This window comes from Eptesicus fuscus, chromosome 11 (assembly GCF_027574615.1).
Source record: "Eptesicus fuscus isolate TK198812 chromosome 11, DD_ASM_mEF_20220401, whole genome shotgun sequence".
Lineage (NCBI taxonomy): Eukaryota > Metazoa > Chordata > Mammalia > Chiroptera > Vespertilionidae > Eptesicus > Eptesicus fuscus.
This window is the reverse complement of record NC_072483.1, coordinates 83,818,323-83,832,042: the sequence shown is the minus strand read 5'-3', so window position 1 is coordinate 83,832,042 and position 13,720 is coordinate 83,818,323. Positions and strand designations below refer to the sequence as shown.

The 13,720-nt window shown below is 41.6% G+C and overlaps 2 protein-coding genes across 3 annotated transcripts in view; one reads left to right on the top strand and one right to left on the bottom strand.

Moving 5' to 3' along the window:
- FAM117B (family with sequence similarity 117 member B) overlaps positions 1 to 7,898 on the top strand; it is a 66,996-nt gene extending 59,098 nt beyond the window's left edge. For both annotated transcript variants that reach the window (XM_054722733.1, XM_054722732.1), the window contains 2 exons: positions 177 to 297; positions 4,064 to 7,898. In XM_054722733.1, the coding sequence (XP_054578708.1) occupies positions 177 to 297; positions 4,064 to 4,376 (434 nt within the window). In that variant the 3' untranslated portion in view covers positions 4,377 to 7,898. The remainder of the gene's footprint in view (positions 1 to 176; positions 298 to 4,063) is intronic.
- Positions 7,899 to 9,074: 1,176 nt separating this feature from the next.
- LOC103290533 (T-cell surface glycoprotein CD1a-like) lies at positions 9,075 to 12,980 on the bottom strand. The gene is made up of 7 exons (XM_054722854.1): positions 12,962 to 12,980; positions 11,547 to 11,702; positions 10,939 to 11,202; positions 10,231 to 10,509; positions 9,742 to 10,020; positions 9,321 to 9,414; positions 9,075 to 9,153 (listed from the first exon to the last, which is right to left on the bottom strand). Exons 1-7 carry the CDS (start codon positions 12,978 to 12,980, stop codon positions 9,111 to 9,113), a joined length of 1,134 nt encoding a protein of 377 aa, XP_054578829.1. The 3' UTR covers positions 9,075 to 9,110.
- Between the last annotated feature and the right edge of the window lie 740 nt (positions 12,981 to 13,720).

The window sequence follows — 13,720 nt, the reverse complement described above, 5'->3', positions numbered from 1 at the left end:
ACAAACATCATCTCTTTACCAGGAATTAGATATTGGGGTGATGTTGAGGAGTAAAACACTATTTCTACCCTCAAGTAGCTCATGGGGTAGGGAGAAGGCAAGAACAATTAATTACAGTATGACTAAGCATTTATGTAGTAGTATTTCTTAGTAATCCAGCATGTCGTTTTTTGCAGAGAATGGGAACAACTCTCCTTTGCCCAAATATGCAACTTCACCAAAACCCAACAACAGTTACATGTTCAAAAGGGAACCTCCAGAGGGCTGTGAAAGGGTCAAAGTCTTTGAGGAATGCTCGTAAGTACACCCCTCCCCCCAGAGTCAAGCTTTTATTGTGAGATTTTTATTACGAAAATTGAAGTATAGTACAGTGATAACCCATATAACCACTCTCTATGTTCTGTAATAAAATTTTGTTGTATTTGCTTTGTTTGTGGTAGTGTTTTGGCTGATCTGCTTGAAAGTAATTTGCAGGCACCATGACACTAAACCGTAAATACAATTTAATATGTGTTTCCTAAAAGTAACCACAGGACTCCGTCATAACCACAATACCATTATCACACCAAAGAAAATAACAGGAATGTTTAATATCCAGTTGTTATTCACCTTTTCTCACTTCTTTCTACTGTATCATTTGTGGCTGTTATTTTTGAACCTGTATGCAGTCAACATCACACTTTGAATTTAACAGTACATTTATTCAAGATATACCATAGATCTTACCCAGTGTGGTTTCCCTCTTTCAAGGCTTCAATTCCCTTTGGTTTTTATCGACTCTTGGTCTTCAGTTTGTTAAACAGTTTTAAAAAACATTTTGTCTGCCAATATAGGAAACAGGATTCTGTTACTTTGCCGAATCATGTTACTGTGATGAAGACAGTAAGAAGTAAAATTTTCAACAGTGTCTGGTACTTTTGGTGTGTGACCACCTATGCTCCTATTCTGTTGACTGGCACTCGTCAAGTACTCCAATTTTAGACTCAAAAGTTGCTCAGAAAGTATTACAGCCTTGGGTTTTCAGTAGCTGAAATGTTCTTTGCTTTATAAGTGATGGCTGCGGGGTTGTAAGTGTAAATGAGACTGAGCAAATTGGTGATGAACATTATTTGGGAATTAGTGATAGTACTTAGCCCTCACCTTCCAATCACACTATGGCTGCTAGTATAAGAGGCTCTCTTGTGGCTTTCTCGCTATGAAACCTAAAATACATTGTGGATAATATCCAACCTTGTCCGATTCGCACAGTATCTTTTTCCTCCATTAAGAACATCTTGGAATCATTTTGAAATATTGTATCCTTTTGTTCCTTTATGAGAGAATGAGGAGAGAAATGAGTGAATGAGGAGAGAAACCAGAGTTCTGAGAAAATTGAGAGAATGAGGATTGATCAGATCACATTGGTTGGATTAAGCTGTTTAGACAGTGTGAATTGGATTGAGTTGATTGGATCAGCTGATCAAAGCAGGTTGGCTGGCTCAGCTGATTACATTAAATTGCTTGTTGGTCAGGCCACATGCTTGGTTTGTAGGCTCATTCTCCACTAGGGAGTGTGCAGGCGGCAGGTAATTGTTGTTACACTCTCAAATTGAAGTTTCTCTCCCTCTCCCTTCCTCTCTCTAAAAATCAATAAAAATAAACAACTCAGAGTTTAAAAGTTAGTCTCTTTTTGCACAAGCTATGTCAAAATTAGAGTAAATGCACTGGATTCACTGGCATTAAAGCAAAGGTCAATTATTGGCCCTAATTAAAAATGTTTTGCTTTTTAAATTATTCTTTAAAGAATATTCTCTCCAAGTCTTACTTTTAGTTTAAGAGAAGTAACTGACTTGAACTAGAGGTTGGAGTGGGTGTTTAAAGTATTACATAAGTCTCCTTTTTCCCCCCATTGACCTCTCCCCGGCCGGCCTCCCGCCCATCTGTGTCCATTGGTTATGCTCAGATGCATGCATACAAGTCCTTTGGTTGATCTCTTACCCCCTCACCTTCCACCTTCCCTCATAGGTTGGACAACGTATTCAATGCTTCTCTGTCTCTGGTTCTACTTTTGTTCATCAGTTTATGTTGTTCATTTTATTCCACAAATGAGTGAGATCATGTGATATTTATGTCTCTGACTGGCTTATTTCACTTAGCAGACTGTTTGTTTCTCACATCGATGTTTCTTTCTTTCTCCTCTCTCTCCTTTCTCTCTCTCTCTCTCTCTCTCTCCCCCCCCATCTGTAAAATTAATTTTTAAAAATAAAATTTAAAGTTTAAAAGAAGATAGCTTCAAACAAATTAAATAATTAAAAACCTAGGACTCACCCAGCTGGTGTGACTCAGTGGTTGAACATCGACCTATGATCTCTGTCAGGGCACATGGCCGGGTTTCGGGCTCAATCCCTAGTAGAGGGCATGTAGGAGGCAGCTGATCAGTGATTCTCTCTCATTATTGATGTTTCTGTCTCTCTCTCCCTCTCCCTCTCTAACGTAAAAAAATACATATTAGAAAACAAACAAAAAACAACTAGCCCTACCCATTTTGGTTCAGTGGATAGAGCATTGGCCTGTGGACTGAAGGGTCCTGGGTTCGATTCCGGTTAAGGGCACGTACCTTGGATGCAGGCTCCTCCCCTGCCCTGGCCCTGGCCAGGACTCATGCGTGCAGGAGGCAACCAGTCGATGTGTTTCTCTCATATTGATGTTCCTCCCTGTCTTTCCCTCTCTCTCCCACTCTCTCTAAAAATCAATGGAAAAATATCCTCGAATGAGGATTAAAAAAAAGAAAAAGAAAAACATACTCTCAGATAGTAAAAATAGAGGAGTGTGTCCTCTTAACAGCAGCATATCCAAATACATTTGTGGGCCTAAAAGTACTCCATGAGTTAAGTTTCTATTTTATTCAAGAAACAACTTAAATGATGTAATTTTTAAGTGTAATAATATGTTTCATGTAACCCAGTGTATCAGACATGTGTCATTTCAACATGTAGTCAATATAAAACATTCATGAGATACTTTGCATTCCTGTTACATACCAGGTTGCCAGAATCCGGTGTATATTTCATGCTGATGGCACGTCTCAAGTCTGACTGGCCCCATTTCCAGTGTTCAGTAGTCACATGGGGTTCATGACTTTTCTGGTGGGCAGAGCAGATCTAGACCCTTCCGGGCGAGGCGTGGGGCTAGTATCGCCATAGGTCCCACCCAGAGAGAGGCATTGCCATCTATTGAACACGTACTGTGTGCCAGGCACAGGGATTTATCTCATCAAGTCCCAACGACAAGGCTTGGGGTTAGGGGGTGTTCAACCCATCTCATAGCTGAGACAACTGAGGCTCAGAGGGGTGACGTCACACAGTGGCTGGAACCAAGGTCCGCTGCCCCAGGCCTCTGCTGCCAGAGCCCTCAGGTGGAGGCTTAGGCCACGAGAGGACCAACGAGGTGGCAGCTGGAGCTGGTTCTGTCTTTATGAGCCTACTCCCTCGTGTAATTTCTTTATTCATAAATTATTACATTTGTCAAAGCTATTCATGGATAGTATTCACTGTTAATCAATAAAATCTGCCACCCAAAGCATTGTCTACTTGAAACTCTTTTCATTTTGCACCCACTCCCAAGGTCTATTTATTTATTCTTTAAAACCCAGTTCAGATGTGACTTCCTTTGGAGGCTGCTGCTTCCCAAACTCTCCCTCTTCCTTTGTGCCACTGGTTATTACCCCCTGTGCTACCTGTAAACCTTTACAAGCCATTTTATCACATCTCTCAGACCCTCTGGCAGGAGCTCTTTACCTTTTTGGTGCTATGGACACTTTTGGCAGCCTGGTAAAGCTTATGGTGCACAGGGCTTGCCAGGGAACTGACAGCAGCAATGTGAAAGGTGTCCTTCCGGCGTTCTGAAATACTACATATTTTGAATCATGCGTCTAATCCCACTTTGGTCCATAGCATTTGAAGCTTTTGACATAGCTTGAATTTTGTATTCCTTTTATGTGTCTATTTGTTTTTAAAAAAAATAAAAGCATTTATTTCCATTGTTCTGTGACTTAAATGCATTGGGTTGTCTGTTCTATATCTAGGCCAAAGCAACTTCACGAAATCCCAGCCTTTTACTGTCCTGACAAAAACAAGGTGAATTTCATTCCTAAAAGCGGCTCTGCTTTCTGCCTCGTCAGCATCCTCAAGCCACTCCTTCCCACGCCAGATCTTACCCTCAAGGGCTCTGGCCACAGTCTGACAGTCACCACCGGCATGACGACCACGCTGCTGCAGCCCATCGCCATGGCCTCCCTGTCTGCGGAGCAAGACCGAGTCTCCCGAGGAACAAGTACAGTCATGCCGTCGTCCTCTCTGCTCGCACCGCCCGAACCCATTGAGGAGGCTGAAGGGTAGGTCCCAGTGCTGCGCAGCCACTGTTCCCTCGGATCTCTGGACTGGGATGGCACCGTGCGCCCCCCGTTGGCTGTGCCGTGCTCGGGCTGGCCACGGTGACTCCCAGCACAGCTTCTGGAAGAGCACCGTGGTGGCCTGCTCGCTGGGAAGGCCCGCCCAGTGCCCAGCCTGCTTTCTCCTGAAGCGCCCGCCGAACCAGAAAGGTCTCTTCTTTACTTTCGGTGGCTGATACCACTGTTTGTGTTGTTTTGTTCTCAAATTAAACTTCTTTAGAAACAAAAACACAACAGAACACTGACCCCTGCAAATGATTCCTGGAGACGTGAATGATGCTGCAAGAACCATCTTTTATATGATAATGACTATTTTATAATACCGATGTTACATTTTCTGAAACGTAGCAAACAGATGTTGAAAGATTCTTTGGTGGCCTCTGTTTCTTGTTTCCCTTTCTCAATGTGTGCTTTTCTCAGCTGTTTTCAGCTTTGGGACCAAAGGGATTGTTGACATTTCCCCAGCAATCTTATTCTCATGACTGTATTCTTCTCCCAAACAAGAATTGATAAGTAAATGCATTGACCAAGTATATAAAAAAAGAAATAAAAAGCAATATTAGTACATGATGTGATTTATGTTTTATGATGTCAGAAGTTTGTGCTTTAAGTGAAATATTTGTAAAACTGCTGTTTTCTTCACTACTCCTGTATACATTCCACCATGTGCTCAGAAAAATTGTAGTCTGGAGAGGAGTGCTTACTAAGTCCTCACCCGTCATCGGAAGTTGGTTTGAAAGTCAGTGAGCCAATAGGAAGCTACCCAGTGTTGATTGCTAGCTAGGAGTGAGGAGCCCCTTTGGTTTTCTGCACAGTATTTGTCACATGATCTCCCTTTACCACAGGTATCATCCTTCCTTTCATCATCACTGTATCATAGCCCCAGAGATCCTAAAATGACGGTGCATGGGTTTCCTCCTTTGCTTTTGTGATGTTGTTGTCTTGTGGACTTGGTCCGGGTTAGTAGTTTGCCAGGAGCAGAATCCATTGAATAGCAATCCGTAGTCACAGAATCTTGCGACTGACATTTTCTTTATGTAGTTGGCACTGAGATGTTACCTACAGGTTTTGCTAGTTGTCTGTCCAACATTCCACACAGTGGGGAAAACAGGCAGAGGAGAGCTTTGGGGAATAAGCATCAGGAACCTTTGAAAAATCCATCCAGTTTTGGAGTTAGGCTTATCCTAATACAGTTACTGCCAATGTCATGTGTCGACAGTACGTCATGTGTGGGTATGTGGGAGTAAAATGAAGGAGCAGCTCTTTTAAAAAGTGAGTTTCAGCAAACTGTGTTGGTAACAAGCATCCTTCTGAGGTCTTCATATACTACCTTACGATGCAATGATTTAATGTTCTGATACATATTAAAGGGAGAAAAAATTTAAATACTTGTTAAAGGGGTACAGTTTAGAGGGTTACTATGTCAGTTTATCCAGACATATCCCATCAAGGAAAACCTAGTGGTAGCAATACATCTTCTGAAAGGACTTCTTATACTCATGCAACTTTAAAATATCTAAGTAATCAAAAGCATGCCCTGTTCAAGTTAAAATGGAGATGTATTTAGGGAATTTAGATAAATTCAAACATAAGTCTGTCAGGTGAGTTGGTGAGACGGATGAATTTTGGTACCTTTTTTTTTCAAAACTAATTTACTTGGAATTAGTCCATGTGGCTTCTAAGTCAGTAATAGCCCAGTTATTCAGGATGTAAATGTTCTGGTTGGTTTACAGAGAACTTTGATTCTTTGCCTTTGACTTTGCCATTTCCCCAGAGAACTGCTCTCTCAGAAGTACAGGAACGGTAAAACTGAAGTCAGGTGAGTTAGTCTAAAAGGCAGGAAGAAGAAGTTAGAGACAAGGTTGAAAAACACACAGGCCTGTTTTTGGATGTCTTGAGTTCTATTAAATCCGCGTTCTTTTCTTTGCCTCACACTTAACTTTCTTGTGTCTCCATCCCTACAAGTTATAATTTTACAGCTAGAATGCCACTTTGTAAAGTTTTTTCTTTTACTCTGTTGTGCATATTTGTCTAATTCACATTTTTCTGTAGAGTTCATATATTCTTAATCTAAGTAATTTAAAATAGTAATGGGATAACTTTATTCTTTACATAGTCTTGTAAATGGAACTTGTGCTGTCTGGTTGTAAGGACAATGTGAATTTGTAGGTAAATGAATTGTATGACAACCAAGCATATTCTGTGGATTTGGGAGAAATAGAGCCTGAGATTTGAAGAAGAAAAAAAAGGTACAAGGTACAAACAACTTTAACTGCCAGTGCCAAAGGGCTAATTTTAAACATAGGAACTTTATCACAGTCTTGAAAAAGTACTAATCTTAGGTCCATTCTACTTTATTTAAACCTTAGTTCACAAGTGGTTGATTTTTTTTTTAATGGGTCTCAATATTGTTTTATAAAATTACATTCTATAATTGTTATTTTATAGAAAACTGTACAGGAAGTAAGTAAATTAGAATAACTTCAATGGAAATATAATTTACATTTTTTAAAATTTTAAGTAAATGTGTTTCCATTGCAGTAAAAGAAATAGGTGGCATGTATATTTTGGTAATTGGAGCTATTCTGTGGTTATTAACTTTATCATTCTTAAGTTATTTTTTTTCCCTTAAAGAAATTGTTGTGATAACAATATGTGAATTTACTAGTTTTGATCATGACCGAGTCTGTTGCTTGTCATGTTTTTTGTGAGCAGTTATGTTTTTTAAAATATCTGTTTTCCTTTTTGGTTAATATGGTGAGCCTGGATGCCAAAATTATTTTTGTTCTAGATTCTTCATTTTGTTTAAAATGTTTCTTACACTTGTGACAAGCCAAATCCGCCTTCTAGAAGGTGCTATTGCTCCCTGTGGAATAACTGGCAACAAGACAGGCTTTTTCTTTTCAATGGTTGGCTTTTACTCAAAGGTACTAACAAAAACGGCAGAATTTGTAGCCTTGGGTATGTCCAAGATTAGGACTGGGTTGTCGAGATTTTCTTTTGAAAAAGGAAAATTGCCACTACTGAATTTACTGTACTATTCTAAACTTAAGATTCATTCCTTGATGCTTGGACCAGTGAAGTGAACTGGACCAGTGGAAGTGCTGAATTTGCATTAAGCTAAGAATACTTAACTCCGCACTTTAAGGTTTAAGTTTTACTCTGCCTTACATTAATGATAGGCAGAGCAGCCCTGAACAATATATTTTGTTTATGCAATCCTGTTGAAGAATATAATTTATGTTTTTTTTAAAGTTTGTATTTTTCATCTGTTGAAGCTGTTTAAATCTTTTTTAAATACAGTTTTTTAAAATTTTGTTTTTCTAATAAAATTCTCCCCCAAAACAGCATTTCCAATGGTGATAAATATTGTTACTATGTACTTATGTATTCCCTGTATCGGAACACTTGTTGCTGCCTCACAAGAAAATAGAACTTTTATGTTAAAAATAAAGTCTGTTCTTCTTGAGTTTTTTCCTGTGTACTTTTTAGCCTCAAATTTTCTTTTCATACATCACGAGCCTGAATTTACTTAGAGATAGTAGATTCTTTTTCACAAATTGATAGAAAATTGCGTTTGTGTTAAGTAGCAGGATATATAATACTAGAGGCCTGGTGCATGAAAATTCATGCACTGGAGGGGCGGGTCCCATCCCCTGGCCTGCCCCCTCTCACAGTCTGGGAGCCCTCAGGAAAGGGAGGTGACCCGGTGATCAGGGGAAGGCGACGCCCCCATCACACCTCTGCTGCTGCCACTGCCAGCAGCACTAGCATTGGCCGGCCCTGGTTACCTGAGCCTCGGGTGGCCCTAGGCGGCTGGGCAGCCGCCATCCAAGGCTTGTCTGTGCCTTGGGCCAGCCCTGGGTGGCTGGGCAGCCGATAGCCAAGGCCAGCCGGCCCCTTGGGCCTACCCTGGGGGGCTGAGGGGGTGGGTACTCTGGAGGCAGGCGTGTGGCAAGGCAGGGCTGAGGAGACTGGGAACCGCCAGCATGTGTTTGTGGGCACTGCCATCTTTAAGGACCTGGCAGTCAATTAGCATTTTCCCTCCTTATTGATTGTTCGTGCTGCCGTCTGCAGTGTCAATTAGCATGTTTTCTCTTTCTTAGATAGGATTGTCACTTGTTACTTCCTTGCTTCCTCCTTCCTTTCCCTAGAACTTCAGGTACCTGATCTTTGTGGTAAATGCTAAGCAAACTTGACACAGGCTTTTATTGAAAGCATATTACATACAGTTACACACTTCATAGACTTTGCTCTCAAGCTTAAAAATTAGAAGGTGAAAAGGGGCCTACATAACTGCAACAACGGATAAAAAGTGAGAAGTAGATTCAGCAAAGTTCACTGAAAAGTGTGTGGGAGTTCAGGTGCTGTTTCCACTTGTGAATCAGGGAAGGCCCCCATAAAGAAGTGACATGTGAAATGGGCCTGAGATTCATCAGTTTTTCAATATGTACAGGTTGCTAGGGTCTCATTTTATCCAGAGTTAAAGTAAGAGTTTTATAATCTCAGAACCAGGTCAGAAAGCAAGTCCTGCAAGATTACCTTTAGCTTATATTAATAACTAATCATTAAACACACAAATAACAACACATAAACAACCGAAGTTGTACATGGAGAGCTGAACGGACATTGTCGCCGTGCTGCGTTTAAATATGTCTGGAACCCCAGGGCTGCTGGCATCTCACTCCAAAGGAAGAGGAGTGGCAGGAGGCTCACAGTGTGACCTGGTAAGAAGAGAGAGGAAAGTCACTCTGCATGAGGTGGAGGTGAGAACTGAAGAGTAAAAGGAAGGGGCTGAGGAAAGAAGAACTAAGAGAGAGAGAGAGAGAGAAGAAAGGTGGGAAGACAGGGAGGGGGTGAAAGAACAGGAAAGAGGGGCACAAAAACTCACCAGCGCTTCCGAAGCCCAAATGCAAGAGCTGTCAGGAGCACCAGGGGCACCATCACTGCCACGATGATCCAGCCCCTGGAGCTACGGTGACGTTCTGTGGGTTTGGGTGCACACAGGTGTCATTGCAGACCCACCCCGTTTACTGCATTTCCCTGGTCTGCCTTCTTTGTTAGAGCGCTCGCCTCACTAATCTTTGTTCTTGTTTCCTCTCTGCTCCCTCTTCAGAGTTGAATCTTTCATCTAACCCTCAACATCTTCCTACTTCTGCAGGTCTCTCATTTTCAACTCTTCTATTTATTGGATTAATTCTCTTCATTTTGGGGTTTGGAGGCCATAAGTCCCAAATGTTCTACTTGGCTCTCCTGCTCTGCTTGTGGACCATCCACTCCCATTCCCAGTGTGGGCCCCAGTGTCTTCTTACCCAAGTAGAGGATGATGTCCTGGCCTCCTAGGCTGCTATGTCTCACCCGGCAATATAGGCCAGATGTCTCAGTGGCTTCCACCTCCAAGAAAACCTGGAGGTACCATGTCCCATCAGCATTGGGCAAGATACCACTCTGTTGAGTGCGCTGCTGTACCTGTTCACCTCGCATCCACTTTACCCAAATTGGCTTTGGATGGAAGCCAGAGACATGGCAAACCAGCATCTGACGGTCAGGACCAGGATTGGGGCCAGTGGACAGCCAGGCCTCTGGTTTTACTGCAAAGGACAGGAAAGATACTCAGATAAGGACTAACACAGACTTGGAGGTTCATATCTTCACATCAATGTAAATGGACACATCTATCCCATGCTGGGAATTCACGCATTATCATTGTCTCTCCTGTCCCTTTATCCTCAATTTAAAGGGATGGTGTGAAGATACAATTTTAGAATAGAAAATGCTTAGAGGAAGGATATGGGACTGACCTTCTCTCTGGAGATCTGCCTTCCCTGCATCAAGGATACTCAAGAGGAAACGTGGGCAGGTGTCACTGAGCATCTTCTGTGTTATTTTGTTGGCGACATGGTACTGACTGAATACTCTGCTCATAGGCTGAGCTGTAATTTCATCCTTTACAGATGGCATCCAGGAAGTGTTCTGGAAGTGCAGGAGCTCTGATCCTTGATAAGCAAATTGATAGAAGGCTACTATGGCTCCCCCAGGGTGCAGTTCACAGCCTCCTGTTGCTTGTACCTCAAAGGGATCTAGGGGAGAAGGATTGTAAATTAGAGGAAAGAGGGAGTAAAGATGAAATTAGTGGAAGCAAAAAAAGGAAATAAAAGTAGTTTGGGGGATTTGAGGTAATGGAACAAAGTTTGGTTTGATCAGAAATTGTAATCGGTGGTAGTAGAAAGTGGAAGGAAAAAAATGAATGACTTATTTTTTTGGAAATAGAAGTGAGCAAATTGTTGAAAGAAGGTGACATAAATGGTGAGAGCAAGAGAATAAGGAAGCAGGTAGTGTGAGAGTCGTGATTATAATAACCCAGGTTGAATGAAATGCAATAGGTTACAATAACTGTACAGGCAGAGAATGCTGAAGAGATTGAATGTGGGGGAAAACTGGGTTAAGGAATTCATTAAAACACCCCTCACCCAGCACATTGCACCTCCCATTTTGGGAATTGAACTTACATTTAAGCTGCCATTGACGGGCATGTCTGTGAAGTTTGTTCGGCATTTCAATGGAGAGCGCGTGGTGGTATTCCAGGAGCTCTTTTATCTCTTTCTTGGTCAAGTTGCCCATCGACCAAGGACGCAGGAAAATAACACTGCCAGAGTTGTCCTCGCGAAGAGTCTGCAAGTCACCCAACCAAGCAGAGTTCCGACTTTTCACGCAGGAACGGTTGTAGAAGGATGAGCTGTAGATAATTTTGAAGGAGATCTCCTCCTGGAAGGCTGTGGCAACAGAACAGATAGAATGAGGAGAAGAAAAGGCATCGGGAAGGAGAGAGAATGAAGAAAGGTGCCAGGAAGGAAACACTCAGAATCTGGAGATAAGGGAAGCCATGGCTACCTCAGCAGCATTCAGCTGCCCAGGGCCCCATGCTCTACAAACAACCTTCAGAAGGGCACAGGGTCCCAGAGTACGGGATACTGAGGACTGTGCTGACATTCCCCTCTCCAGGTGTGTTCTGAGGACGCCGCCCCACAGAAACACACACACACACACACACACACACACACACACACACACACACACACCCTTTTGCACCCAACAGGACAGTGGTCAGAGTTCTTACCATCTTCATTGTCACCTGCTGCGAGAACAGCTAGCAATGGAATGTACAGAAGCAGCATTTCCTTTACAGATGTTATTTCTTTCTCAGGAAAGCTTGTCTTTGGCTTCTGTTTTAAATAAAACTGCTCCACACTACCTCTATTCTGTCTTTCTTCGTCTAACAACAGACCAAAGAAAACAAAAACAAAAACAAAACAAAACAAAAAACACAACAACAAAACAAAACCCCAGTGTCCTTCCCTAAATTCTAGACACCAATTCAGCCTCTCATTTCTCCTCCACTTCTGACTCTTACCTGGCTTTCAGCATCTTCCTTGTTCAGCATTCATTCTGTTCATCTCTCTCTAACTCAGCCTCTATGGACTAAGTCTTATGCACCATTGAAAAGTCAGTTTACCTCTGGAGACATTTCCTTCTCATTCAGACAATGAAAGCATAAAACTAAATGGCTTTCCAATTCCTACCTGACATTCTGTTGTCCCTGTTCTTTCCTGTCACTCTGAACTTTTTGTGCCAAATTTAAACACTCTTCAAATAGTTTCTTCTTCTGTCTAAGCCCCACCCCATTGTGTCATATCTCTGACATCTCATTGGCTGCTTTATTTGATTTTCAGAATCTCCTATGGTTGCCCTGTGTAACAGTATAAACTACTACTCCATTGTCCTTAGGGAAGAACCGGTAGCCATCACAGAGACCACAGGAACCTGGAAACATAAAAATCTCTGTTTGACTTGCAGTGACATATATTCATTTACCCAAGAGTCACTCAGCACCTGCCTGCATACAAGCATCTGGCAACACTCGTGAATATCTAGTGGTCTACAGGGCAATCACTTTATTCAGGAGCTTTTATTCTACTTAAGAAGGAAGCACACAAACTGAGGACTAGAAGCCTTGGTGTGCTGGGTTTTATTATAATGTACAGACTAGAGAAAACAAGCCTCTTGAAACAAAGTCCCAGCCCTTAACTGATGTTGCCCACTCAGAATCTTGGCTCCAGTGATGTGCTCAGGGTGTTAGGTCCGTATGCCTCTGCTGTACTGGGTCCCCAACTCTAGCCGAATGCCTCCTGGCAAGGTGCTCAATGAGTAAGTTTGAATGATTGAGTAGTTGGGTTCAGGCATACAATTATTTTTTCCATTACACAGATTTTTAACATTATTGTTTAAGGTATCGAAATATTTGCTTGTATTTCTAATTGGTGAAATGAGAAACTTACACAGTTTTATTTAGGATTAAAATGTATGCTAAGAAGCATGAAGTTTACACGGAGGGTTATGCTGTAAATCTATTATAATTTTTAAAAAATAGTGATAATTTGTGGGAAATTAAATTAATAGAATATTTTGGAGTTCTTTATCCAAGTTTTCCTTCTTATTGGCCCTGGTTGGATCTTCCAGCTTATTTGATCATACACTGGTCTTTGCTGGCCATGCTGACCCTGCTCTTTTATGCTTCTCCTGTTTAAAAGGCTCTTAAAATGTTGTTTTCCTTTGTAACTTCTAGCAGTGGTCGGCAAACTTATTAGTCAACAGAGCCAAATATCAACAGTACAACGATTGAAATTTCTTTTGAGAGCCAAATTTTTTAAACTTAAACTTCTTCGAATGCCGCTTCTTCAACATAGACTTGCCCTGGTCGTGGTATTTTGTGGAAGAGCCACACTCAAGGGGCCAAAGAGTCGCATGTGGCTCGCGAGCCGCAGTTTGCTGACCACGGTTCTAGATTAATGTGCTTTGGCTATTTTGTTATTTATTTGTATACAAGTAAACAAATTATCTAAGGCTAATTCTTAAAATATTTTGGAAAAAAGTTAAGATTATCTTAACCTAAAGTTGAAAAGCCAAAACGTGGGGCAATAAGGGTTTATTTGTATTGCAATTTGGGAAGCACAGATTCAAGCAGAAACCACATAGTGTTCTGATTACTGGGTGAGAGGAAGGGAATTTTAGGAGAAAAGAATGGGATAATTGCATGCGTACAAAAAACCCCCACAAACACACAAAAACTTCTATTGGTGCTAACAAGCTGATAAGCTAAATTACTCCATAGCTATTGTAGGGGTTCAGAACAGGCCTCCCCAGAATGGGCCACTTTAGCATTTGTCTTATTTTGAGCCTTAGCGTTTGAATTATGTTGAGCCAAAGACAATTAAGACCCTGCAGGCTTATGAG